Below are 27,930 nucleotides of genomic sequence, written 5' to 3' on the forward strand. Positions count from 1 at the left end.
ATCCTCAATCACTCGTCTCCTGCCACATGGAGGATTGGGTCGGATAACCTACTTTAATGTTGCAGTCCAAAGCGCAACCCAATAAAAATCGGTCAAAATCGATCCAATACCGAATATTGTAAAAACCGGTTAGAATTGATGTTAATACGAGAGCCTAAGCTACATCCACTTGTTCCTTACACTATAATCATTATTATTACATCGTACACGCGCACCGAGCACCGACAATATGCGCTGTAGCTTTATTTAATTAATTTACTATTTTTGGGGAGAGAGTATTTCTGGGAGCTGAGAGTTATTTTAGGAGCCAAAAAATGACAATAAAAAGTTTTTGTCTTTATCTTCTAATCTTTTCATTTGACTTTCGTCTTCATTGTCGTTTTCTCGTGATTCTTGGTACGTTCTTCTCTCTTTACGGTTAGCTTTTTTTAATGTTTCCTTTTTGTTTTCTTCATTTATTTACATTGCCTAGCTGTTGCATTTTGCTTTATACATTGCAGAAATGGCGATATGATGAGCTCTTGGTTAATTAATCATTAATTTATGGGATTTATTCAGCGAGTAAGAGATTGTGTTATATTATAACTAATCATCTGCTTGTTTTGAAATTTTCTGAATGCCGACTTAACTATGATTATATCAATTAATGAGCGCTTTTATTGTGGAGATAATATGAGAAACTACAATCTCGTAGCAGGGTTTGAAGGGAATTATTTATTTTCTTGAAACAACTAGGCAATCCGATTTCCTCATCTGTTAAACAGCTATAATTAATGGAAAATGTATTGTAGGAATCTTGTGTCATTTGTTCGTGATTGATAGCTCCTAATTTAGATTGGAAATAAAATAATGTTTTGAGCGATTTATGTCAGAATTGGGGTCTTGAATCTTGATCTTTACTTGCAACCTCATCGCATAAAGTATTGTTAATTCATTATTTCAGACACGAAATACTCTAGCTTATTACTACACAACTTTAGGTACAATATATATAATGCCTAACTTTTTGAACATAAATTAAACAATTAGTTGATGGCAATATGCGCCTAGGCATGTTATTGAACAAAAGATTCAGTACTTCGCATACAATTGATAATTTATACTTTTCAATTTCAGGTTATAAATAGATAAAGAGAGGAAAAAAGGAATAGGAGTTGATCTATCAATAGGTGTATAGTAACTGCGTCTAAATACAAGAACTTTCATCAAATTTTAGTTTTGTATATGAATTAGAATTCTAATGGCAAATGCACAGAGTTTTAATTGTTCTGATTTTTCACCCGATTGTCAATTGCTCCAAATTAATGCTGAGGTGAACTCCTGAAATGTCTACATGGCTTAAACAACCGATAAACTAACTAATTTAATTGGATGTTTACACTACTACTTCAACTAGCCATGATAAGAATTGGGTGAAAGTTTGTGTATATAGGCACAATTACACCTAATCAATATGAACAATGGCTATCTTTTCAGTGCTCAAGTTACACATAGAGTCACAGTGAATAGATGATAAGATTCAGATAGTGTAACTGCGCATCTAGATTTCAACTGTTGTATAATTTCTCATGATAGAATGTTGATGTAGCACTTCGTGTTTTCTGGATAGAATAGGTTTGCATTCATGAGAATCCAAAATAAGATTATTTTTTAAGATGATATATGATTGATTTGTGGGATTGATTTCCTTGTTCTGAGATTCCTTAAGTTGTGCTCAAGGAATTATCTACTAGATATAGCAAGTAGAATTGATTGTACTCAAGAAAGAACTTATGTTTATGTGTTTTCATATATTTGCTATGTATATGTGTTTTATTATATTAGTTACTATAACTTTATGATTTACGTCTCGGACCGCCTCGAGGCTCATGCCTTTGAGGGCCATTAAAACGCATTTCAAAACCTTGATAGTAGAAAACTCTAACTAATCATATTTCAGATAGTTGGTTAGCTTCTCTTAGCATTCTATCCGGATGGAGGGAGCTATAAATTCCGACGATGACGATTCCCCGTATGCTTCTGTCGACGACAACGCGTCAACTACTAATGTTTCATCACCTGGAAGTAGAACTTCACCACTAGCGGCAGATGAGGAGAACAGGCCAGCTGCTATTTTCTCAAGTTCGGAAGGTAGAGCTGCTTTTGCACGGGCAGTCGCGTCTCTAGAAGACGAGAACAAATCAGATGTTGCTGCTGCTTCCGGTTCCGAAGATAGAGCTTCTCCTGCAGTAGCAGCCGCGTCTTTAGAAGATGAGAATACGAACATATCAGGTGTCGGAGATAGAGCTTCTCCTGCACCGGCAGTAGAAGATGAGAAAACGGACGCATCATCTGCCGCTGTTCCAAGTCGTGAAGATGGAGCTTATCCTGCATTGGCGGTCAAGTCTTTAGAAGACGAGAACACGCCACCTGCTGCCGTTTCACCCACTGAAGACAGAGCTTCGCCAGCTCCGCTTAAGTCTTTGGAAGATGATCACAACACAGCTGCTGCTGCTGCTGCTGAAGATAAAGCCTCTCCTGTAGAAGACCAGAAGAGATCAAGTGATGTTGTTTCAACGGCTGAAGACACTGCTCCTTCTACGCATTCGAACGAATCAGATCCAACGGCTAAAGGTAAAGCTTCCCCTGCAGTGGCACTAATGTCCTCCGAAGATGAGAACAAATCAGCTACTGCGGTTTCGGTTTCAACAGCCGAACAGAGTAGTAATTCTCAATCAGAAGCACCCAAGTCAGCCGACGTTTCGCCTTCTGCTGAAAAAGATGCTCCACCGCAGAACTTGGGCGCGCCTATAGACAGCATACTCATGGTACCGGAAGATGGAGATCCTCCCGGAGGGGGAGGGGCTAACCATTATAGTTACGCAACTTATGGAGAATCCAAGTCCTCGAGCGCGTTGGAAGTGAAAACGAGTAGAAACGACGTTTCCAATGGACATACACTTGGAGATGACAAGGCAGAAGGCAAGATAGTTGCGCGACCAACAACAGATGATGACTGCGTGCCTTCGGTTTCATCTCCGTACCACAGAAGATGTGTTAGTGTTGATATCATTGCCAAAGTTCCTGCTAATTATAGTAGCAGTACTCCAAGTCCAAAAACCACTGATTCTGCCAAAGGGACTGACAATCCCGGCGGCTTAACCAGAACACAAATCGACACAGCAGCACCCTTCGAGTCTGTCAAGGCCGCCGTTTCAAAGTTTGGGGGGATTGTCGACTGGAAGGCCCACCGCGTGCATACTGTCGAGGTATAGTTTCCTTTCTCTGTAGCTTTTCTCGTTCAGGTATTTTGCACTTATTTACGACTAGCCACACTGAATCATGCTTTCATACCTTGTTGCATACAAAAGGCTTAATCCCTAACTTTCAGCATTTGTTAGGAAATGCCCCCAGCTTATGTTTTCACTTCAAAAGCCCTCAACTTTACAAAAAGTTTGATTTATGTGTCTTACAGAATTCGGCGATGAATGATGAGTAATCTCGCTAGATTCTTAAGTGGATTCTTAGAGTTACGGGTTTTTTCTACAATTTTAGATTGAATAATGCAGATTCTGGCTAGGTGACTCATTATTTCGTCATTGGATTCTGTAAGGCCGGACATATGATGTGAACATAAATTTGGAACATTTTTAAAAAAATGTTGAAACTTGGTGACACAAACTATGCTTAACCCTATACAAATAAGCAATGATTAGTAAAGAGATCTGGTTGTGAATGCAGAGACGGAAGTTCATAGAGCAAGAGCTCGACAAAGCGCAGGAGGAAATGCCGTCGTATAAGCAACAATGTCAGGCGGCCAACGAGGCGAAAATCCAAGTCCTGAAGAAGCTAGAAAGCACTAAAAGACTAATAGAAGAACTAAAGCTTAATCTTGAAAGAGCACAAACAGAAGAGCAACAAGCAAAACAGGATTCCGAACTTGCGAAGCTGAGGGTGGAAGAGATGGAGCAAGGGATCGCTGATGAGGCTAGCTTTGCTGCCAAGGCGCAGCTTGAGGTCGCCAAGGCACGACACGCAGCTGCAGTTTCGGAGCTCAAATCTGTTAAAGACGAACTCGAGCAACTCAGACGAGATTATGACTTGCTGATAGCTGAGAAAGAAGCAGCTGAGAGAAAAGCCGAAGAAGCTCTCTTTGCATCTAAACAAGTTGAGAAGTCAGTGGAGAGCTTGACAATCGAACTTATTACTCTGAAACAATCGTTGGATTCTGCACATTCCGCACATTTGGAGGCGGAGGAGCATAGAATCGGAGCGGTTATGGCTAAAGAGCAAGACAGTCTTAACTGGGAGGTGGAGCTAAAACAGGCTGAGGAAGAGCTCGAGAAACTAAACCGGCAAATGATCACAACGAAAGAATTGAAATCGAAGCTGGCTGAAGCGAAGAGGTTGCTGCAGGATTTGAAGGCTGAATTGGCTGCTTATATGGAATCCAAATCGGAGGAAACCGGTAACGGGGATCCACTGAAAGAGCCCGTGACAAAAACTCGCGCGGACATTGAGACCGCCATCAATGCAGCGAAGAAGGAGCTATCAGACGTAAAGCTCAAAATAGAGAAAGCAACCAAGGAAGTGAACATCTTGAAGGTGGCCTCGGCGTCGTTGAAATCGCAGCTGGAGAATGAAAGCGTGGAGCTTCAGGCCATCCAAGAGAGGGAAGGGACGGCGTCGGCTGCAGCTGCATCCCTCGAAGCAGAGCTGAATAGGGTGAAGTCAGAAATTGGCATCATGCAGACGAAGGAGCAAGAGGAGAGAGAGAAACTGGTTGAGCTTCCCATGCAACTACAGAAGGCAGCTCAAGAGGCGGAACAGGCAAAGGAGCTTGCACGAACAGCCGGCGAGGAGCTCAAGAGAGCAAGAGACGAAGCAGAGGAGGCCAAGGCGGAGGTAAGCACGAGGGAAGGTAAACTACGCGCAGTTCAGAAAGAAATCGAAGCTGCAAAGGCGGCCGAGAGGCTGGCACTGGCAGCTATAAGTGCATTGCAGGAGAGCGAGTCTGCTCAAAGGAACGTCGAAGAGGATTCAGCAAACGGAATCACACTATCTTTAGAAGAGTACTACGAGCTCAGCAAGAGGGCTCACGAGGCCGAGGAGCAAGCAAACGCGAGGGTGGCCGCAGCTATGTCTCAGATCGAGGCGGCCAAGGAGTCGGAGCTCAAGAGCTTGAGTAAACTCGAGGAAGTGAGCCGCGATATGTCAAGGAGAAAGGATGCGCTCGAGGTTGCCTTGCAGAAGGCCGAGCAAGCCACGGAGAGGAAACTCGGTGTTGAACAAGAACTCAGAAAGTGGAGAGCTGATCACGAGTACAAACGGAAGAATGCTGAATCCCTTGGTCCACCACCTATAAATACTGGTAGAAGTTCAAAAGATGGGAAAGAATCTAAGAATCATGACCACCATCAAAAGTCTCCCAAAGGCACTACCACCAAAGGCGGAGACTCCACTGCAGACGGGAAAGCTAAGAAGAAGAAGAAATCATTCTTCCCAAGAATCTTCATGTTCCTTGGAAGAAAGAAATCATCGCATTCGTCCAAGGGAGAGTAGAGTAATCATCTCTTCAAATTTTTCGTATCTCACATGGGATGGGACCCTCTATCCCTTTTTTAGTGGTGTCCCACTTTTAATTTTTTTTAATTTTAATTCATTATATTTTAGTGTTATTTTAAGATAATTAATTAGGATTCACTAATTCATTTAGGGGGCGTTTACTTTGTAGGATTAGCCTTGATAGATAAAAATAGTAAGGCTTATTAATCCTTTGTTTACTTTGATGGATTGCAACTTTGGGATATCACAAGGCCCTTGATTATTTTTTATCATTCAAGCTAATTTTACTTGATTCTTATCCCATGTAAAGGGTGAGATTTACTCTTGAGGATAAAAATACTCAATCATGCTTAGTAAACGCCCTCTTAGAGTTTATGATTATTTTCTTATATTTATATTTTTGAATTAATAATTTATTATTAAGGTTAGTTAATCCAAAATTAGTGTGTATAGTACTCCCTCCGTCTCACTCTAATAGGCTCATTTCTTTTCTCCATATAAATTAATAAACTTACTTTTTAGGAGGAAAGTGGTGTGATCCACACCAATTAATTACATTTATTCAAAATGAAAAACAAGTCTATTCTAATCTGACGTCCCAAAAAGGAAAACGAGTCTATTAAAGTGGGACGAATGGAGTATTATTATTTCGACCCCCTCAATTCACAATCCATCATCGAAAATTGTGAAAAAAGGCTGAATGAATCATATTGCAATTGAAAGGAGGGCCCACTGTTGACAATTGACATTTAAGCTCTTAGGCTCGAAGCAGTTGCCTTTGTATCGAAATGCCTTGTATTTGTGTGTGTGAATTCGGATTCGCTGATCCTGAAACGGCGTGGTGACAAAGAGAGAAAGGAGGGGGTGGATCGTGGATGAGAAAAAGAGAGAAGCAATGGAATCTTTCAAGGAGGGGTAGAGAGGGGTATTGTGGCGGGTGGAGAACCAGCCGAGGATGGAGGTGGAGGCGGCGATGGATGGCTAAAGTGATAGCCTTGGGATAGAGCAAGAGAACGAGGATAGAGCAGTTGACTCCAGCAAAACGATGCTGGGGTGCTTGGCATCTTCGTCACGGTCGTCTTCCCCTTGGGATGGCCTAGTGGTTGGGGTGGTTGCCTGTTGTCCAATAGGTCACAGGTTCGAGTACTCTCGGCCACAATAACCACTAGGTGGGGTGTGTGTGGTTTGTATTATTTATAATGTAATTTCATCAAAAAAAAAAAAAAGGGTAGAGAGAGAGTATAATAAGAGGTTGATATGAAGAACTTAAATTAAGCTCCAATTATGGCTCAAGAGGAAAACAAATCATATTACATGGGATAACTCATAAATAATGGAACCGGTGGAATAATTTTTATATTAGTAATAAATAATTTTAAAACAATGAAATTAATAGCACGACTCAATAAATGTTGGGGCAGATGATCCAATCGATAAATTTTTTGTATCTCCCAATCGATAATTAAGTGTTTATGCTTGATGGATTCAATAATTCCTAGGGTTTCGAATTCAAAGTATCCCACCGTTTTGAAACTAGCTAGCGTGTAACTTATGGAGGAATCACTTTATGTCGTGATTTATAATCTCTTTATAATATTTTTAATGTCATAGTTTATGAATAGTTTTTATATAATTTATTTTTTAATTAACTTATTTGATCAAATTAAATCGGTGGTACCTTTCACATTATATTAATCTCAATCATTTTCTTTGATTAAATGTGTATTTTTTTATTGAAATAATATAAATACTCTTTTATATTCTCTCCGTCCGCGATATTGTTTCCATATTGTGGACGGCGCGAGTTTTAAGAAAAGTAGTGAATATTATAGTGAATGGAGTTTTGGTCTCACTATTGTTGTGAGAGGAAGTTTGTGGACCCTACTTCTATAAATGGAAGTGGGAACGATATTGCGGACGCACCGAAATAGCAAATGTGGAAACGATATCGCGGACGGAGGGAGTTTTGCAAAAATCGATGTCGAATTAAAGATTTTAAAAACATAAGAAGAAGAAAAAAAATGTAAATTATATAATGGAGGATTAATGTGCAACATTTGCTGTTAATCGTATATAAACAAAATTTATTAATTTTGTACAAATTTTTTAAATTGACATATAAAAAATAATTTAAGCTACATGTATCATCTAAACATAATCACATCCACGCCTTGTAAGACCATTATTATATGAAGCTCAATGGACAAAATTTGACTTTTAAGTTTCGGACTGCTGAACATCATCATCTCGTTTGGAACTTGAAATACCACATTTGACTTTTGAGCGTCGGATTTCTGAGCATTTTCATCACTATCTAGACATAGTTAACTTCTGAGGGTCATCTTTTTTGGAGTTTGAAGGATCAGAACTAATTGGTAAGCATCATATCATTTGGAGCTTTTAAGATCACAACTGACTTATGAGCATCATCACGTTTAAAGCTTGAAAGATCAGAATTTATTTAAGAGCATCATCTTATTTCGAGTTTGAAAGATTAGAACTAAGTTTGAGCATCACGTCGTTTGAAATTTGAAAGACTAGAACTACTTGTAATCATCACGATCATTTCGTCTGGAGTTTAAAAAATCATAATTAAATTATGATCATCATCTCGCCTATAGCATAATAAACCATCTCTATCTTTTGAGCATCATCTTGTTTGAAATTTGAAATGTCAAAATCAAGTGTTGAGCACCATCTCATCTCGTATCGTCTCAAACTTGATTAAAAGGTGATTTTATATAAATTTCACGTAGACATGTAGATTAATGTTCAAATCCGTTTAGAATTTATATACATGTGATTGTCTTAAATTCAATAAAATGTTTAATTTACTATTTGTTCTAGTCCCATATTCATATTTAATGTTTCGAACTTATTCAAGCATGTGGTCCTTTTAATGAAAAATATTTTTCATAGTAGGTGTATTGTCATATTTTGAATTTATATGTTCAAGATGTTATTGGACTTTTTAATGATAGTGTTAGCAAATAAGAAAAGTTGTTAAAATTTTGCATAATAGATATTTATGGCTAAAAATGACAAAAATATCATCGTCACAAAAAAAATCCTTATACAATTTTTTTCAATGACGTATCAACTGGTTGGAACTCCACTTATGTCGTGCAAAATTCTACAGTAGAGCATAAAGACTATTTATGTGATTTTTTAGAGGGAACCGCAGTTAATTTGACTTTGTTATTAACTTATGGGATAAGTGCACAGACTTAATTAATTAATTAGCTAGTTCACTAAAAAAAATTCAAATTGCAACTATTGAATTATTTGGCGTTTATTATAGTACATATATTTGTTTGCTTGAGCATTGTATGTATATTGTACTTGACTTTAATAATTGTTTCAATAAATCGGGCTAAAACGTGGCTCGCCGGATGCTACGACGTATTTAGAATTTTTTTTATTTTACTTACATGATATTAAACTACGTCATTTTATATATTTTACTAATTAAAAAAACCACGTTTAGAATAATTTAGAGTCCAGTTTGTGCCATTAAACGATCTCCTTTGGATCACATCTAGGAAATATGATCTTTTCGCCTTTGAAAGAGATTCCAATGGCTAGCTGTTCACCTCATGTCTCTTCTTTAGCATTAGAATTTTGAACATTAACATTATTCCATTGTAGCTTGAAAGATCAAAACTAACTTTTGACCATTGAATTTTTGAATATCGGAGCTCAAAAGATCACATCTGAATGTTGAACATTGGTCATTGGATGTCGAAAGCATGGTGTTATTTGGAAAGACTCCATCTGCTTTTTAAGTATTGGACTTATGATAATCATCTCATTTGGAGCTTGAAGTATTGAACTTTTGAGCATCATCATATTAATTTGGAGCTTGTAAAACCGTATCTTACTTTCAAACATGAAACTCATCTCATTTAGATCTTAAAAGATAACATGTGACTTGAGAGCATGACCATACGCTTGTTCCCTCGAGCACACATTTATTTCTCAATTCCTTGCCTTATGACTTGGTTTATTTGGATGGAGAGGAAATCAGCAGGCGGCAGCGTCTCAGGCCTCGGCTGCTGGAACCTTCAGAAAATCCTTCACTCCTCCTCCGAGGCGCGCGCTTTTGTCATTTCGGCTCATTCTCTTTCATTTTAATTTCCATCTTCGATCCGCTTTTCCTACGAGTTCGTATTCACGCCAATATATTTATCCCCAATTATCTGATTGATATAAATTAAATTTTGTCCAAGATTGGAATAAACAAACTTTCTTCGTTGCTTTAATATAGGCTAAGTCAGAAAATTAAAGACAATTTATAGAATATGGTAGAAAATATGGTCGGTCTCCTTTTTGCAGCAAGAAAAGAAACAAAAAGAAAAGAAAATTAAAGTTGCAATACTAGTAATATATATGGCGACGAGGCTCTATAGCAATAGCAATAGCATGAAAATACAGATAAGGCGCGCACATGAGGGATCCAAGAGAGAGCCCCCACAAACAACATCCACAAAGTCAGCCTAGCTAATTGTAAGTTGGAACAAATATACACCATAAACACCAACTAGTTATATTTTTCCCTTTCAAAATTATTGTTAGTTTGTCATCGACGTAGATAGTAGGTTTGGATGCATATATATACTTGTTAGCACACATGTAGCAGCAGTAGCCCGTAGCAATAATATAATTTGTACAATAATATAGCAATTAATAGAGATATAAGCTTTGTTGAACTCTCCATCACATGAAGAGATAGGTAGACATTGATGATAAAGTCGAAGATGATGCGGCTTTGGGTGGGCTGTGCTCTGTTAGCGTCCTTATTCCCGGAGCTCTCAACTTCTTCTCCGGAGTCGTTCATATACGTGGGGTGCACCCAGCTCAAGTACAACCCGGGCAGCCCCTACGAGTCCAACCTCAACTCGGTGCTGGCCTCGCTCGTCAACTCAGCCTCCATGTCCACCTACAACAATTTCAAGATCGACGGCGTCTACGGCCTGTTCCAGTGCCGCGGCGACCTAAGCAACTCCGACTGCCACAGCTGCGTGGCGAATGCAGTGTCGAGGATAGGAAGCTACTGTATGGGGACGTGCGGAGGCGCCTTGCAGTTGGAGGGCTGCTTCGTCAAGTTCGACAACACGTCGTTCGTGGGCGCCCAAGACAAAACTGTGGTGTGGAGTAAATGCGGGGCGCCCGCTGGTGCGTATGAGTGGGACTTGGAGAGTCGAAGGGACGCGGTGCTGGCGTATCTGGGCGGCGGCGGAGGGCAGTATTTTCGGGTGGGTGGATCCGGGAAGGTGCAGGGCATGGCCCAGTGCGTGCAGGATCTGAGCACGGGGCAGTGCGGGGATTGCTTGTCGGAGGCGATCCAACGCCTCAGGACAGAGTGTGCCACGTCTTCCTGGGGGGATATGTTCTTGGCCAAGTGTTACGCTCGCTACTCTCTCTCTCAGACTCAGACCGCCGCCACCGGCTACACGACTGATTCCAAAAGCGGTAAGCTCAACTGCCGCTGTGGCCGCTGCTTCCTCTTCCTCTTTATTTCTACTTTCCTTCTTTTGCTTGGCCTGCCCTAATTTATTTCTTTTCTGCACAACACTGTGATTATACTGCTCTTGCATGATCTGTCTTTCTTCAATGTATCAACTCATGTATTGGGATCTTTCATTCATGCTACTACTTTCTTGATTTGATAACAAACAAGTCACGCTTTTTTTTTTTCCTTTTGCCAATACTAACTGCTTATACACGTAGGAGGATTCGAGTGATTAGTTAAGTGAATTATAATTATTTTCGAATCCTATCAATTTTATCTATTTTATCCACCAAACCAAATGGCCCCCATGTAATACAGATACAGCCTTTAATTACTTATATTGCTAGTCGTGCTTAGGTCATTTTTGAATCAGCGTCCTTCAGTGAAAAGGAAAAGGTTGCACCTTTTTTGCTTTTGTTGACCTTATTTATTTTGAATTCGTATATAGGGAAGGGCTAAAATAAGATCATTTCTTAATATATAAAATAAAAATTATTTTCAGCATTTAGATCATTAAGATCTACTGTTGATTCGTAATCCTGTTGGATGGATTTATGGTCCTGAGTTCGAATCCCAAAGGTAGCAAAAATTTATTTTTCACAATTCATTTCATACATTAAAAATTGCTCTTATTTCTTATTTTAAAATGTGCTATCACGGTAGTCCACCCCTATATATATATATATATATATATATATATATATATATGGAGACAAAAGGGTCGGTAATTGGGGAAAGTTAATGAATTTCATTAAATTTTTCAAACTAGTTTTGGGGGAAACAAAAGAACATGCTCCTCCCTCGACAAAAAAAAAAAAATTCTAGAAGAGGTGTTATGAGTTTTAATAAAAGTGATTGACTGAATTGTGAAAGAAGAAATGGTTTCACCATAATGAGTAAATAAGTTGATATTTTGAGGATAATATGTTGTGAGGTAGTGTCAGTAAATGAAAAATAACTATTTTTGTGAACATATCAAAATTTACTAATACTATTATTTGGGGACGCGAGAGTATATAACTGGACAGGAAGCACAATGTAGATGATGAATCAAAGAGATTAATTGTATACAGCAGTTGGTATATATGTATAACCATATACTCCCTCCGTCCACGAAAGAACTTCCTATTTTTCTATTTCGGGACGTCCACGAAAGAACTTCCTACTTTTTCCTATTTTGGGACAATACCCCACCACTTAAAAAATACTCCCCTTTTAAGACAATTCCCACCACTCAAATAACATTAATTAAAACAACACAATAAATTATTAATACTTTTTCACAATCCCCAATACACTTTACAACTTTTTCTCCACTCTCAATACACTATACAACATTTTATTAAAACTCGTGCCACTTCCTCCTAGGAAGTTCTTTCATGGACGGAGGGAGTACATAACCATAATAAGCTGCTAAGAGGGGGGAAATCCAATGTGTTAATCCCTTATTTATTTGATTCTTGTGACGGATGTATTGAAGAATATACTCCCTCCGTCCCACTAGAATTGACACTTTTGAGTTGGGCACAAAGATTAAGAATAAAGGGTTAAGAGTGTAAAGTAGGTAGGATCCACTTATTTTATATGAATAGAGAAAGTAGGGATCACGTACTATTTTAGGAAAGTGTCAATTTTAGTGAGACAAACAAAAAAGGCAAGTGTGCCAATTCTAGTGGGACGGAGGGAGTATATGCTATAGATCAACTGGGTACAATATAAATATATAGAAGCTAAAACTGATGGAAGAAATTGTTGGGCGTCATCACTGCTGTCTCGGGCAGTGTAATTTTATTTGGCTTTCTTCATACATGATTTACCAACATAAGTGGATTTTATATGTCAAGTATATATATAAACGAAGTCATGGAGAAAAACTTGAGTAGTTCTAGGTACATATTACTCAATCCAGTTTTTAGAATGATGAGGTAATGCATGATTCAATTTGTACGTTCATTGATTTTAAAGACTGTGGTGTGCTGACAAATGGTGTTTCTTTGTTTTGTGGTCTTATATAGAAAGCGATGAAAATGATGAGACAGAGAAAACACTTGCTATCATTATAGGAGTTATAGCTGGTGTTACCTTACTCATTATTTTCCTCTCTTACTTGAGTAAAAGTTTAAACAGCGAAGGTAACTCTCTCTCTCTCATAGTTAGAGTGACTGGAAATGTTTGACAACTAAAAAATAGCTGAATGTTTACATTGTAACTCAGATGGTACGTAAATGAGGAGTCGGAACGGAAAGTGTTATCTGATCTGGTAAGTTGCTTTGGCTTGATCTGGTGACTGCTTTTCTTTCTTTTTATTATTTTCTTTTCTTTGCTTTAACTTTGGTGCAGTTTGGACCCCCAAAGAAAGCTTATACACCAAGTTGATGTACATTCATAGTGCAATAAAACAAAAGTAAAAGAGGCAAAGATTCCCACGCTCAATACCACTTTAATTTTCCCTGTTGCAGACTTGCGTCTTGACTCATTGTGTATAAATTAAAAAAGCGTTGTTTCCTATATATACACCAATACCAATGATGTTGTAAACCATGAAATTAAAAGTGATCAGTAATTAATATGCGTACTATAGAATCACAAAGATTCTTGATTTCCGTAGATCCATCATCATATGAATGCTCTTGGTGAATAAACCATGAAATTAAAAGTGATCAGTAATTCTCTGATTTTTACAGAGTTTTAGCCTCACTTGTCTAGAGTACTTGTTTGATGTGAATTGAGTGTATTCTTTCGAGCGCTGTATATAAGTGGGCCTAGAGCTACATCATAATATTACTTTCTCATCCATATTACAGACAAAAACATCTCTGAGCGCACATATTTTTTCCCGTGAAGTTATTTGGTGTGATTATGTCTATAATTAAAGCAGTAAATGATGGGATAAGATTTATTTTGATAAATTTTTCTAACGTTACTTCAGTTGCATCCACAGTATTCTCAACAAGGATATAGTGTGTGTGTGTGTGTGTGTGTGTGTGTGTGAAACATTATATACAACTGAAGTCGTACTTAGTTTAGGATCATTGCAGCGCTTGTTATTAATTACATGATATGATGAGCATTATATCCTCCCAAGAACTAGACTTAATTCTCTTGGCACATACATTCTCAAGGAATACACCTACTGGGTTGGGTTGGGTTGGGTGAGAAGATCAAAAGTTGAGACATGGGCATGATTGTTAGCGCGAGTTAATTGGTGTTGTGAACAAACTTGGGGTGTGTAGCTGCATATATTGAAGAGTTGACATCAGCTTTTAAGTGAGTCATAAGATGCTGTACATCCGGGCAGAAATTTTCAGCTGCTCTTCCAATGAGAGCCAGCACTTCCGCTCTTGGTTTGCTGCTTGCTTGCACGGGGCCTCCTTGCCCTTCATAATGAACTACATGATGCCTGCACACAAATCCGCTCATTATTTCATCATCCATAAACTCTGGAATTTCCTACTCTTACTTTAAACCATCCGCTTACAGGAAGTCTATAATATCAGCTATCTCCGACGCTTCAACAGGAGCTGACGGCTGTGAATTCCTTCCAAACACATCAGCCATTACACTTAAGAGCACTGATAGCGTCTGCCAATAATGTTGAAATGTAAGTAATGGCTATTTCTACAATCAACACAAGACTAATATAATCCGACACAAGTGTAGCATTTCAAAGTATGAGTTCTACCATATATGAAACAGAGAAAGGTCAAATAAAAATCCAGAATAGTATGTAGTTTAAAATGATGTGAGTTAAAGTAGATACAACTTTTGCCTCTACGAGTAAATGCCAAAATAAAGGCATAACCTGTACCACACGAATCTTTCTTTCAAAGTTTAGCAACAAGAATTTGAAACTCATGAATGAGCAAACATACACACATACCTTACTGAAGAGGGTGTGAGCATTGGCCAACCGGGGGAGCAAAGGGCCCATAATACGGAAAGCTATTCTCAATCCAGCTATTGAAGTCACAGGTCTGAGATGCTTAATAATGAGATGTGTCCCCTCTAGCCACTCTAGAGGAAGGTTACTGAAGAAAGCATGTAGCAGTGCCACCACATTACCTGTATATACCAATATGAACAATGATCTGAGCTCTAGTCATGCAATCTGAAAATAAGTCCTATAATTTAATTCTTTCCGTGATAGCTACACTAGATTGGCACAAAAAAGTAACAACCATTTTGAACTTCTTGATTAACCTCTTTTGTATAAACTTTGGACTTGTATATATGAACTGACTGCCAGACGAAAATGTCTAGCTTTCACCAGTTCAAGTCAGTTGGTTCCATCACATAAGTGAGACTAAGATAATACCTATCACTTATGCAGTTCATTGTAAAATAGCTTTTTCCTTCATTTAATCAGGAAAATCAATAAAAGACTGGGCAACAGGTATAACCAGTAAGAATAACTAAAATGATGATATGCCTGGCAACTCAGAATGGCCAACTTGAGAAGTAGTACTCATACCAATGGCTGTAGAGGTGTTGTCCTGGGCAGCCCATGTTGGATCTAATAAAGCATAGCAAACAGCGGATTCTAATTCAGTGACTGATCTTTTCCCATCAGAAAGCCACCAACTCTCCTTTATTACACGTGCCGCCTCTATATAGAGTTGAATATGAAACTCAGGAGGAAGCTGAGCCAAAAGAAGACCACAAGCTTGGATCAACAAGCAAGACAACTGTTGACATGTATAACCACTTCGCCAAACAAAGTTAGACGTACTCAATCCTGCTGCTGAAGAAGTCCTACTCGCGCCCAAGGAATCAGTGCTTCCCCCTGATGGAGAAGTAGGCAACACAGAACTTTGGCCAACGCTAGTGGGGTGTAACCCATTGCTGGATTGAACTAGAGTTGGTTGTATGTGAACAACTATTTGAACAAGTGATGATACAATCTGGGATGCAGTTATAGGAAGAGAGAGGATTTCCATGACAGCTGTTTCAAGAATCAACTGTGTATGTGTGCCAGGATCCTGGAGCTGATAGAATGGTTTCTGACCTTCAGGAGCAACAGATGGACCACCCTGTGATGTTACTTGAGCCTTGTTATGTGGTGCTCGCACAGAGCCGTGTGAGGCTTCTCCAACTTGCCCATTCTTGGAGGAATTATTTAGGGGAGGAATTACATGATTCACCAGGCCCAGTAGAAGGGTAGCAAAATAGTCTAGTGGAGGAGCATTAGATGAGTTGATATGCTGAGGGAAGGATTCAGAAAATGGAATCTGAAAAAAGAAATACAGGAAGATGATAACAATGATCCCTTAAAAAAGATTAAATAGATCTAGGATAAGGAGCCATCATCACCTTTTTCACGTCTAAAACAGTTAATATCCGAATGATAAGTTTGCCTGGAAGATGACCATAGAAATAGGCAAGTATATCACGCACAAACGTGAAATTCAAAGGATAATAATGAAGGAATGTTGAATAAACTTGCAGAACTCTGTCAGCAGCATCAATAGCATCATTCTCGATAAGCCTATAAATGATTAAGGGAATCACCGGGAGCAATCTTGCAGCAATATCATCAAAAAATGTCGGGTACCTGGTAACATTAGATAATGTCAAAATACTGGATTCTATAAACTGAAAGTGAGAAATCAGACTGTATGAGCAATGAGGTGACAGCTGGCCTTTAGTAATAAGATAAAAACATATGGTCTATAACCTAAGGTGCAAAAAGTTGCAGCCAATACAAAGCAGGCAGAGGCAGATATGCATTGCAGTACCTAACCCTTCTTAAAAAAGTTTACGGGAAGGGGAGAGGGGGGTAATGAACAAGAAGAAAGATTGAGTACAAAGGGATGAGGAATACAAAGTCTTGTACTATCAGACACAAGGTAGGCTTTGAGTTCTCTAAAGTTAGAACCGACCATGCTACCCCAGCTTTCAGAATTCTCCATGCCGCCGCACTTTCTCTCCAGGAAACAACATGAGCTCAGATATTCCCAAATTTAACATAGAAAAACTCACAAAACTAAGCTACTTTCCCCTAAAACCCAATAGCTTGAAGGAAATATCATCACCAATTAGATTGCATATTTTACAATCAAAGTAATAATATGAAGAATATCACCTTTCCTTCCATGACAGATGATTTCCAAGGGCCTTTTGCAATTCAGCACGCTTAAAGACTCCAGAGAAGAGCCAATGCTCGGCTGGGCCACGATTCATAAGATACAGTTTCACCCTTTGTTGAAGCTCTTTGCTGTCAAGTATGCTTATCTATTGGAGGAAAAAAGGAAATTTTGTTACATATCTCTGTCAGCACATCTTGTAAGTCGCAACCTTAAAAATTTGGAAAAAGAAGTCCATAAATCGAAAAACGTATGGAATCTCAATCTCTAGTAACATCAAAGAGAGATAGAGAACGAGAGAATCCACAGACTGAAGGTATCCATGGCAGACAAGAAAATCTAAAAAGGTAGAATTAGTCATCCCAGCCACAAGCTATTGTTCCCACAGACAATTGTTCAAAATCTACCTTGACAATCTTCAATGAAAGCGATGTTTAACAAATTCCAGCACGACAACGGCAACCATGTCATAAACTCAACAAATTCTTATGTAACCCTAAGCAATATCTCAGAACTACCAGTGCCCTACTATCCCGAAGACCAACTACCTAATAATAATGGAAGTATCAATGCTATAAAGGAGAAAGAAAAGAACATATATAACATAAATCTCAGAACTGGAGAACAAGACTCAGCTTCTTTGCAGTTATTATCTAAGAATAATAGATAAAACAGTACCGAAGTACCAAGAATCAAGATATAATGAATTGATCTAACATAGTTTTTGTATACTACAAATCATGCTCAAGTGGGGCCTAACATGACTCATCTACATCTTGGTCTCTGTTACCACAATCAGATGCTTTACAAGCAGCAAAAAGCCTATCCTTTCAAAGTTCGATTTCAAACGAAAGGATGCAATGTTGAATGCCAACATATTATGTTTTTCAGCCACATCTAATCCATATGATTTAGAGAAGGAGGGGGGGGGGGGAGAGAGAGAGAGAGAGAGAGAGAGAGAGAGAGCTCTACATCCGAGAAGAGAAACATAGACTTCCAGCAAACACTTCTAGTATAGTTACAAATGTTAGCTTTGGTGGAAATCAAGATTAAAATTTAAATAAATACCAGCATCATTAATAGTAGTGTTTTAGTGGAGTACAAATCAGAAACAATACGAAAATACGAAACAAGCCAATGAAGTGAACATACCACAATTCGCAGAGCATGGGGGTCGTCATCTCTATCAATAAGTGCAAGAAGTAAAATGTCTAAAGGCAATAGCTCATGGGTCCAAATGAAGAATGCAAGGTTGGCGCAAGCTTTTAGCATAAGATCCTGATCAGAGAGAAAATTGTACCTTGAACACATATACTTGACATCATACCAATAGCAGCAAAAAGTAGAGCATTGGAGTTGGAATTTCAGGAAGGAGAGAACAGACCTGCAAAGACCGTCCGCGCTGAAGTTCTAAATTAAAGTGATGCAACAGGACATCCACCATTGTATAGATATTAGCAGTAACTTCTTCAGGGGAAAATTCCCTCAGGACGCGACCCTGTATGACATCAAACAATTATATGCGTGCACGTGAGACAGCAAACTTACAATAATAATATATTTCTTGCAATGCTTACAAAAACAATATATTTCTTACATTTTTATACCTAAAGAAACTTACAAGATGTAAACTGTTAATGCTCTCGGGGTGGCCATACATCAGTATCCATGCACCAGCACAAAGATATTGACGGTGTTGAGGAAAACTGTGATTAATGTAAGTCATGACATACGTGGGATCAGCAGATGAAGAAAGAAGCTGGGTGCATTGATTAATCACAGTTGTTTCTGCCTGTCAATGGCCATATATAATTAGAATTATATAACCATAAGGCATAGATTTCAGAATTATAAAGAGAAGACAGCGAATCATACAAAGATATAACCATGGTGCCTCCAAAATGATGAATGGACAACTACCCTCCCACCACAAAAAAAAAGAAAAAAAAGAAAAAAGGATGATGACAGTAAAGAAACTGAAAAGCATTAACAACTTTTAGCATAAGCTGAAGAACATCTTGCAACCATTGGAAACCTCTTCAGGGAATTAACCGGAGCCTATTGGATTTGCATCAGGAAGGCTTCAAGGCTAATTATTGCCTCTATAGACTGCAAGTGGGTGGGTGGTTAAGAGAGAGACACCATATCAAGTACCTGTTGCCATGTTTGAATGGCCAAGCCCCTATTATCTATCCGTCCAGCTAAGGCATCTCGCAAAATAGGAGGGAAGTGGCGGAGGGTCTTCTCTGACCATGCATGTTGGCTGGTGGCAAGTATCTGTTCCAGAATCGTTTGAAGGTATAGCAGATGTTCAACCTCCGCAATCCCATGAGTTTTAATAATGATGGCAAGAGTAGTTATTGTTATCCGATTTATAGTTTCTGTGAACTCGGTTGGACCCTGAGAGAGTGCATTGACAAAACAAAAGTAAGTCTGACCTGGGATTGCCAAGGCAATCTATAAAAGCAAAATAAATTAATATTGTCTACCACCTTTCCATCCCTCTTCACTGAGAAAAATTCCCTCATTGATAATATAAGATTCATGCATAAATTCTCAGCCAGCCTAAAAGCACGATGGTCACCACGTTTTCCCTTCAGTGTAGCAATAATTTTTGTGACGTCATGAATTAAGCCTTTGTTCTTCCCTTGGTACCTAAAAAAGCATAAATGTAAGAAGAAGAATTCACCATTTCCATTTGACAGCATGCCAAAAAACTCTCTGCTTCAGTAAGAACATAAAGCACTGAACAAACACAAGAAACCGGGTAAATTTCGTTACCTGTAGAGTGAAAGTAAACGATAGTTCAGAATTTCAAACACCAAAATAGAAGCAGCAGGTTTGTTCAGTGGGTTTTGATTTTTCTGTGACAGTAGCTGCAATTGAATATGAAGACAGCTAGTTAATGCTTATACTACGAGAAAACAAAAGTATGAGTATAAAATTTTATTTTGTTGAATACGAAATAAAGTCATATGCTGGTTATTGATACCCTCAGACCAAATCAATTCTAAGAACAAATATTCACAATTTGAAAATCCAAGCCAAACCAATCCATAACACTTTGGTCAGTTTGGTTCAGTTTCTAGCTAATTTGGTCCATGGTTTTAAAAGGTGTTCTTGAGGCGCGCGCGAGATACCCTGAAAAGGCCTAGGAGGCAGTGACTCACCGCTGCGAACGACGCGCACGGCTCGCGTTTAGGTCTTCCTAGCCAATTTCTTTCTGTTTTTTTGCTTTTAATGCTCGAGCCTTGAGGCTTATGCCTCGCAGGGCCATTGGTAACGCCTCAAGGCTTAAAAACACCTTTCAAAACCTTGATTTGGTTTCTGCTCGGTTGAAATTTTCAAAATCAATTTTTTTTGGATCAATATGGTTTTCAACCTAAGAAATTCGGTCCAAAACGAACTGGCATAATTATGGATAGGATAATAATAGTTTTTTAATTAATCTTGGATAATTGGACTTGGATTTATGGTTTCATTGTTGCTGGATTGATGGTTTGGTTGTTTAATTGATATGGTGATAGAGACACTTGATTTGTTTTTAATTTTATATGGATTTTGGGCTATTTTTCACAACAGGTTTTGATTTAAAAAATTGACATGCATTGTAAAACTTCAGTCAACCGAAGTTGGAAGTTAGGTTTGGATAGGTTCAATTTGAAGAAAATAGCTGGTTGGCAGAGTTGACTGTTCAAAAAGAACTCAGATTGTTCGGTTTTTAGTTTCCAGTTTGGTTTTTAACTGAACAAGCCAAATGCTCACCCCTAATTGGAATTGATATCAGCTGATAAAATCCCATCCTATTTCCAGGTGGAATCAATTCCTTGTATACCAAATGAAAGCCACGGGATAGCATAACAATGTTAAAAATATAATGAAATATAAATAAAAATACCGGGCATTTACTATATGTACTGAAAAACACCATTATCTGAGACAGAGATTGATGTAAAGCACAAAAATAGTTGGAGTGCAGGGAAAACTTACCGCCATGAGTGAACGAAATAATGCATGAGGTGCAATGAGCATTACTCGAACATATGTTTCTACCATTGCAATGCTAGGCACAACCTGTTCAAATGTACAACATAGTCAAATTTAGCCTAGCGATTAAGCCATTAAATATTGTATGCGTCCATCAAAGTATGCATCATCATAAAAAATGAAATGAACTCAAGGAATATCATCAACTTATAATGGAAGTAAGAGGCACACAGGAGCAGACAACTTGTCAACAAGGTAGAACCCACCAAATTACTCTTTTCCAAAGGATGTTCGAACCATCCGAAGGAAACTTATATTGGCGTTCATCCACTTTAATATGCTTTCACGTAAGTAATGCTGACATCATTTTACCTGTCCAGAAAACATAGACTCTTCCATCTGATATGCAAGTTTCAGACATAAATTTATTGAAAACCCAGATAACAACGATAATGGCAATGGGCTGACTTCCTGCATCACCATCAACCTTTCATTTGACTGCAGATTTGTTCCTGGTATCTCTGTTACTCCAGCAGAGGTTAACCAGTTCATGACTGTTTCACAAGCGGGCTGTGCCATGGTGTATGAGACAACCCAAAACATCCCAATTGACCTTTCATCCATATTCATATAGTCCATGATCCGTTCACCTGAGAGACAACACATTTTTGTTAAGGCACTATTAACAAAAAACTAACTAGATTTCAAGAAGCGCCTAACTGAGTGACGTAAAATTTATAGGATGTGTTCTTTAGATATAGAAATAGTATTGATATAAATATCAGAAAAATCGTTCTAAAAAAAATATCAGAAAAATCTACAAGCACAAATTCAGCAGATTAAAACATATCCAACAAACAAATGACGGACGACAAGGACAAAAGAAAAATGTATTAGATGAAAGCCTATGAAATTTTAAAACATGGGGCTCTATATTTTGAGCTGGTAGAGTCACTGTTTCCAGCTCCACATGAGAAACAATCAATTCAAGATCGAAACCTTCCTGATGAAAGAACCAATTCATATGAATCGAAACAAAGAGAACTCTCTCACAAAAAAAGGGGAGAAATAAAATTCTACTGACAACTCAAAAAGAAAAAAAGAAGGAAACAACTCCCACAAAAGGGGGATAATGAGAATACTAGAATAAAAGGCAAGAAAGAAAAATGCAAGAACTTAATTTACTCAACCAACTTTCCCCGTTCTCCCAGGAGAAGGAATGGGGGGAGAAGATGGAAAAAATGTTAGCTTATTGTTGTATGGAGAGAGTGTGCGGCATTTTGGAGAGCAAGAGGGAGAGAAAGTTGTGCAATTTGTCTCTTGTTATATAAACAGCAATTCACATATCAGTAAAGTAATTTAGCATTATTTTTTTAATTTACACTATGCCTTCTCAAATGTATGAACTTTGCAATTTGTCATATATTTTCCACTGGCAATGATTCTATCACATGCATGGTGAGGGCACATGAAATTCCAAAAGTAAAACTGTGATTTCATGTCAAAATTGTTGGACTTGCCACCTAAAGTCCTTGTCACCTCAGGATAAATATTATTATAACAACAGTATCTAATAAATGCATTGCTCATTCACAATAAAATTTACAAGTGGACACAAGTATTAGCTAGATTCAGCTTTTGTCAATGAGTAAGTGAGTAAGGTAAAGGATGAATGCACATAAATACAACTTTATAGTGGAAAGGGCAAATCGTTAAAAAGTTCAGTTAGCGAAGTGTATTTTACTACAATATTTGGAAATGAAAATGGATTAGTAAGATTTAGTTTTTGTCAATTAGTAAGGGAGGTTGAACAAAAATAAAATGCATGCAATACATTTTTTAAGTGGTGAAGTGAGAAATTTTACGCAGTTTGGTTGGAAAAGTGCACTAGTTTTGACTTTATAGGATATTTTTTCCTAGAGAATTGCAGGTAATGCACACAATACACATGCATGAATCTCAATGGTATAGTGGCTATAGTCGCTACCATTGGACAATGAAAGGAAAAAAGTAAAATATTTATAGTTCGAATGTCAAAGTGTAAACCCAAAGCAAGAAAGAAATAAAGGATGAAAGATAAAAAGATAGAAAGACAGAATAACAAGAAGATGACAAGTTCGGAAGGTATTATCTAAAAATGGTGTTAGTTCAGATGGCAAATGTATAATTACTTCTTAAATTGAAAGCACTAGCTGCGTTTCTGTTGTATTATTCCCCTAGAGTAACTCTCTAATTAGGACAGCCATATTGCATAATCAACATTCAATTGATATTGATAGTAAGCTATAAAAATATCCTTGGAAGAAAAGATAAATGGCTTGCACAATAAGGGATAAGTACCTTTGCTAACTTGCCTCCACCATTCATCAATTTGTTTTCCTTTTTGAAGCTGTTCGTTGTTCAAATATTCTCTTGTTGATGTATTTAATGACCAAATACGCAAATTCTGACAACTGCTAATGAAGTCCAGCAAGATACTTTGGGGGTTATTAGGGTCAGAACTTCGGTCTTCTTTATGGAATGAAAGAATTTTCCGGGTTGTCTCCACCTACCCAGCAGATTGTGAGAATATGTTAAATCAGAATATTCATTGATTGAATAGTAGATGATCAACTACCTTGACAATTAACAAATAAGACAGAAAACATAAATTAGACGGTAAGCGCTGAAGTTCAATCCAAATAAGCACCAAAATAACAAGAGGACACAACACGACGGGAAAGTATGCCATGGCACAGTAAAATGAGGGACTACCTTTCTTGAGTCTGTATTTAGAGCATTCATCACAAGCTCAACACGGATAACTTGTGCAAGCAACCATGTAACATGATTGGTCCTGAGGATATGTTGATCACCGTCTTGAAGTCGAGACACTAGTTTGTCAACAAAATCAACAAAATCAATGCACCCATGCTTCATGAGAAAAAAGAATACATCAGAAATAATAAGCCACTCCTGCCAGCAATTTGTTTCTGCAAGTTAACAGTATGGAAAATTATAAATAGGACAATTAATAAAAAAACAAACAATAATAACATCTCAGACAAACAATGTGTTCCATCTCTCCAAAAAAGCATGTAAAAGAGTTCTTTTGGAGAGATTATAAACACAACAAAGCATGGTTACACTCACAGAGTCACATGTAAGAAAAATATACATTTGCAATACTTGATTAATACAATAACATTAAAACTTGCCTGCATTAGTCAGCTTCAGCAATTCCACAATTCTATCAATTGTTGCCTCACTAATCATTTCGGAAGTAAAAACAGCACCTGGGGTAAGTCCTTGTGCAACAACCCTGTGGCAGGGTGCTACAAGCAGCACACGTCTCCACCAGTCTGGAGATGGAGTGTTGCGAAAGGCATGTCTCAGACATCGCATAGCTCGCTCCCAGTCAATACTTCCTCTCTGAATGGATGCTGCAAGTTCCTATCCAGGTAATGAAAAGAGTGGTCTAACAAGTTGTATTTACTGATACTATGATCTTTGCGACAGCTGATTTTCATTTTGCTACAGTTAACTGACAAGGAATCACAATCACCAACATATTAATGACCCAACTTTTTATGAAGCCTACACAAATTATTAAATAGCTTCAGAAAGAAGCAAAACACTATCATTATGTTTCATTTTTCAGACCAAAGTTATTGTAGGTTCATTTTCAAATTCATCAGGTCCGCATGCCCTCATTTTGACAGTTGCAAATATATTATATTTCAAATGAAAGATACAGTATAAATTCCCAACAATTAACAATTGGCATACCTCTCCATGCAAAGGTTCTCCAAGTACACTTGGATATGTGATTGGTGAATATCTCATGTTTGTCCCTGTCTCACCAGAGATATTGGTAGTTGCCTGCGGTAAGAGTCGAGGAGTTCCAAATGTAGGGCAATGCAGATGTTGATCTAACATTTGCATGTGGGTCGCCATCATATCTCTCCTTCTATGAATTTCCAAAATAAGGGTAAAGAGTGCCTCATCATCTGGTATGTTATCAATAAATTGCAAGCCGCTGCGTATGAGCTCATAAAAGGGCACACGGCATTTATTATCATCAACTAACAGCCAAATCACATCTAAACAATCATGTAACCATTCAATTAGGGCTTTATCAGGCTTCCAGAACTGTGCACTATCAAATTCATCAAGCCCTTGCTGTTTTTGATCCCAATTGACTAGCCAATGCAACATGTGGTTAAAGATATCAAAGCGTGTGACTGGCATTAGATTAGACTCAAGGCCTATCAAAATTATCTTGCAGGAAAGTTGACGTAAACTGCTCATAACATTTTCCCTGACAGACATATTCACCCTGGCTGACTGTTGACCAGCACACATGACATCATTTGACTTCATAGGAGACAACGTGGATGGCTCAGCAGCTGATTGTGCAGGGGATCCAATACCATGAATTGAAGGCAAAGGAGATGTAGGATTTGATGACTGGAAATTAGCGGAATTAGGAATGGCATTTGAAGGTGGTGGGACTCCTGACTGTGATGAAGTTGCAGAAGCAACAGCCGCCATAGCTTGACTGCCCTGACCAACTGGGGTCTCTGCAGATGAAACTGAAGAAAGAAGAGATGGCAAGAATGCATCCCAGTTTATGTATCCTATATTGCACAAACTACGCAAAGCAAATAGCAGAAACTCTGCCCTAGGAGCATGATTACAGCATTGAATAACAAGAAATATTAGGACAGATTCTGTTACAGCGCGTAGTTGTTCCTGGTCCTGAAAAAAAATACATCAGAGAAGAGACTATATCAACCAACCAAAGTTCGAATTTTGAAAGTTAACATTTTATGAAGTTTGAAGCAACTACTAAAAGCTTACAGGAAATTGGCTCTGTATCTGCTCAAAATCAACGAGGAACTGTTCATTAGGGGGAGGAAGCTCTCTGTTAATAGCAGTAACCCGTTTCTGTGTCTTGTTCCTGTAATTTCCATTAACAAACAAATCTATCAGGAGAATAACTCATATGATAGCCCATAAATTTAAGGAGCACTGAGGACATAGAATGGCTTCCAGCAAGAATATGTTCTTTGATGTAGTCAATAAAAAACAAGTAAAAGATAAAAGCAAAACTTGATGAGTTCTGCGTTTTGAAGCATCAATGTGTAACATCCCCAAATTATGTCATATTGATGTATATAAATTTATAAGTATATTAATACGTGTTTCTTATCCAATAATGGGACTTCACTAATGCTTCTCATTTCTGCAATGCTTGAACATCTCATGTGCATAATTATGTTCATATTTAGTGATCCCCTGAAAGTTTGCTAATAGAGTCAGAAACCAGCTTATACATATAGTTACTTTCTGATTGTCGAAGGGTTGTATCATGTTGAAGGAAAGTAATTGTTCATTCATATTTCGTAGTTGTAATCATTCCTTTTCAATCGCTAAACATCAATAGATCATTTTTCCTCATTTCATCACTTTGAGCAGTACAGCTATATGAATTACAGAATTAACGAAGAAACATAGTGGATTATCAAAATAGAACATTGTGCATCACATATACTTAGCCAACAACCAACAGCAGCATGTAACTTTTATAATGATAATTTTTTTTACGAATTTTCAGGGAAACAAGTAGGAGCTTGTGCGAATACTGAGAATGATATAATTAATAATTACTCACGGGGGTTCTCTAACTGATTCATCTGTTTTCTGCCGCGAACTCCTCTGCGAAGACGAAAAACAAAATTAGAATGTAAAATCGGAACGCAAAAGCAATAAAGAAAATAGTATATACAGACGCCCAGGTAGAGATTGAAGAGGTCGAGAATGGCGGGCCGGGCGGGATGGAAGTGGTGGGCACGGGAAGAGGAGGAGGAAGAAGGTCGGTGTTGCTGCTGCTGCTGCTGCGGCGGCGGCGGCGGCGGCGTATTGTTGAGTTGTTCCATCTCTGGCAAGGGCTGGGACGGGAGGCCCGGAGTTGGAGCCCGCTGCATCATACTGGAAATATCAAGTATTACTCCGATCACAATTCACACACCACACCTACTCTGCTATGAGTTACCAAACTGTTGGATTTTCCTAACCGTCAAACTGGCGGCGGCGACGCTCGGCGACAGGGCGAGACTGTGCAGCGCAGCGGCGCCCTTGGATTATTTCTGATTTCGGAATTTCAGTTGAGGCGAATAGGGACGGACGCGACAGAGCGAGGTTGGGTGGCGAAGAAAAGACTGAGCGGCGGCGGTCGGCGGCAGGGCGAGGCTGATTTTTCTTTTGATTTTGTATTCTTAATTGGCGGAGGAGCTGGAGAAGACGCCGTCGACTGATAAGCGCCGTATAATTAGTTGGTGTTGGTTTTTCTTGTACTCCATCCGGACCATTAACAAAATGTTCAACTTTCTATAATGGAATATATTCTTTTTTTTTTTAATATTTAAATAATTTTCACCAACTCACTTTATTTACTTTCTATATATTTCTTGATGTTCGTGTTTATAATGGGACGGAGGGAGTATTAATTTACATAAAGAATTAAATTTGATCAATAAATATATTAATTTATAATTTATTCGTAATTATCCCACGGCAAAAGCCTCCGTCAAAATTGAAACTGATATCTACAGACATGGCAAAATCGAAAATGATGTATCAATTTTTTAGACAAAACGACGTTTCATTAAAAATTTAAAACATAATATATTCACTCTCTCCCTCCCCTCCTCCACCACTGTGTCGCCGCGTCTTCTTCAACTAGCAAATCCCCCATTCATCCACGACCTCCCCTATTGCCACTCTTCCACCCCCACCTTCACTCAAAGTCGAGCCCTGAAT

The 27,930-nt window shown here is 38.3% G+C and overlaps 3 protein-coding genes across 10 annotated transcripts; 2 read left to right on the top strand and 1 right to left on the bottom strand.

Moving 5' to 3' along the window:
* The first annotated feature begins 261 nt into the window (after positions 1–261).
* Positions 262–5,844, top strand: LOC131003739 (protein WEAK CHLOROPLAST MOVEMENT UNDER BLUE LIGHT 1-like). 2 transcript variants are annotated; one of them, XM_057930283.1, is made up of 3 exons: positions 262–396; positions 1,940–3,248; positions 3,721–5,844. In XM_057930283.1, the coding sequence occupies exons 2-3, from the start codon at positions 1,974–1,976 to the stop codon at positions 5,539–5,541; spliced, it is 3,096 nt and encodes a 1,031-aa protein (XP_057786266.1). In that variant the 5' UTR covers positions 262–396; positions 1,940–1,973; the 3' UTR covers positions 5,542–5,844. The 2 variants fall into 2 exon arrangements, with proteins under 2 accessions (XP_057786266.1, XP_057786267.1); XM_057930284.1 differs by having other exon boundaries at positions 284–396; positions 1,944–3,248.
* A 4,089-nt stretch (positions 5,845–9,933) lies between these two features.
* Positions 9,934–13,747, top strand: LOC131003740 (plasmodesmata-located protein 6-like). 4 transcript variants are annotated; one of them, XM_057930288.1, is made up of 4 exons: positions 9,934–11,016; positions 13,072–13,188; positions 13,271–13,316; positions 13,397–13,747. In XM_057930288.1, the coding sequence occupies exons 1-3, from the start codon at positions 10,287–10,289 to the stop codon at positions 13,279–13,281; spliced, it is 858 nt and encodes a 285-aa protein (XP_057786271.1). In that variant the 5' UTR covers positions 9,934–10,286; the 3' UTR covers positions 13,282–13,316; positions 13,397–13,747. The 4 variants fall into 4 exon arrangements, with proteins under 4 accessions (XP_057786271.1, XP_057786268.1, XP_057786269.1 ...); XM_057930289.1 differs by having other exon boundaries at positions 9,963–10,050; positions 10,271–11,016; positions 13,271–13,747; XM_057930286.1 differs by having other exon boundaries at positions 9,946–10,050; positions 10,271–11,016; positions 13,072–13,747.
* Positions 13,748–14,063: 316 nt separating this feature from the next.
* Positions 14,064–27,478, bottom strand: LOC131003737 (mediator of RNA polymerase II transcription subunit 23). Of its 4 annotated transcripts, none has more exons than XM_057930281.1 (22): positions 27,186–27,478; positions 26,901–27,089; positions 26,783–26,826; positions 25,969–26,068; positions 24,895–25,866; positions 24,324–24,558; positions 23,881–24,098; positions 23,467–23,674; positions 21,499–21,776; positions 21,130–21,213; positions 19,921–20,015; positions 19,632–19,794; positions 19,294–19,539; positions 18,761–18,931; positions 18,524–18,637; positions 18,292–18,417; positions 17,139–17,287; positions 16,367–16,607; positions 15,528–16,284; positions 14,937–15,118; positions 14,535–14,638; positions 14,064–14,456 (listed from the first exon to the last, which is right to left on the bottom strand). In XM_057930281.1, the coding sequence occupies exons 2-22, from the start codon at positions 27,045–27,047 to the stop codon at positions 14,255–14,257; spliced, it is 4,836 nt and encodes a 1,611-aa protein (XP_057786264.1). In that variant the 5' UTR covers positions 27,048–27,089; positions 27,186–27,478; the 3' UTR covers positions 14,064–14,254. The 4 variants fall into 4 exon arrangements, with proteins under 4 accessions (XP_057786264.1, XP_057786263.1, XP_057786265.1 ...); XM_057930280.1 differs by having other exon boundaries at positions 26,901–27,099; XM_057930282.1 differs by having other exon boundaries at positions 27,164–27,478.
* Positions 27,479–27,930: the final 452 nt, after the last annotated feature.

The sequence above is a fragment of the Salvia miltiorrhiza genome, unplaced genomic scaffold (assembly GCF_028751815.1).
Source record: "Salvia miltiorrhiza cultivar Shanhuang (shh) unplaced genomic scaffold, IMPLAD_Smil_shh original_scaffold_266, whole genome shotgun sequence".
In the NCBI taxonomy this organism is placed as follows: domain Eukaryota; kingdom Viridiplantae; phylum Streptophyta; class Magnoliopsida; order Lamiales; family Lamiaceae; genus Salvia; species Salvia miltiorrhiza.

Excerpts from the sequence above, each read along its gene's own strand:
- LOC131003740 (XM_057930285.1), top strand. The coding sequence starts at position 10,287 with ATGATAAAGTCGAAGATGATGCGGCTTTGGGTGGGCTGTGCTCTGTTA. Across the intron at positions 11,017-13,071 it reads CACGACTGATTCCAAAAGCG|AAAGCGATGAAAATGATGAG; the intron begins GTAAGCTCAACT and ends GGTCTTATATAG.
- LOC131003739 (XM_057930283.1), top strand. The coding sequence starts at position 1,974 with ATGGAGGGAGCTATAAATTCCGACGATGACGATTCCCCGTATGCTTCT. Across the intron at positions 3,249-3,720 it reads ACCGCGTGCATACTGTCGAG|AGACGGAAGTTCATAGAGCA; the intron begins GTATAGTTTCCT and ends TTGTGAATGCAG.
- LOC131003737 (XM_057930280.1), bottom strand. The coding sequence starts at position 27,098 with ATGATGCAGCGGGCTCCAACTCCGGGCCTCCCGTCCCAGCCCTTGCCA. Across the intron at positions 26,827-26,900 it reads TCTTCAATCTCTACCTGGGC|AGGAGTTCGCGGCAGAAAAC; the intron begins GTCTGTATATAC and ends TCGTCTTCGCAG. Across the intron at positions 15,119-15,527 it reads CAACACCTCTACAGCCATTG|GTAATGTGGTGGCACTGCTA; the intron begins GTATGAGTACTA and ends TGGTATATACAG.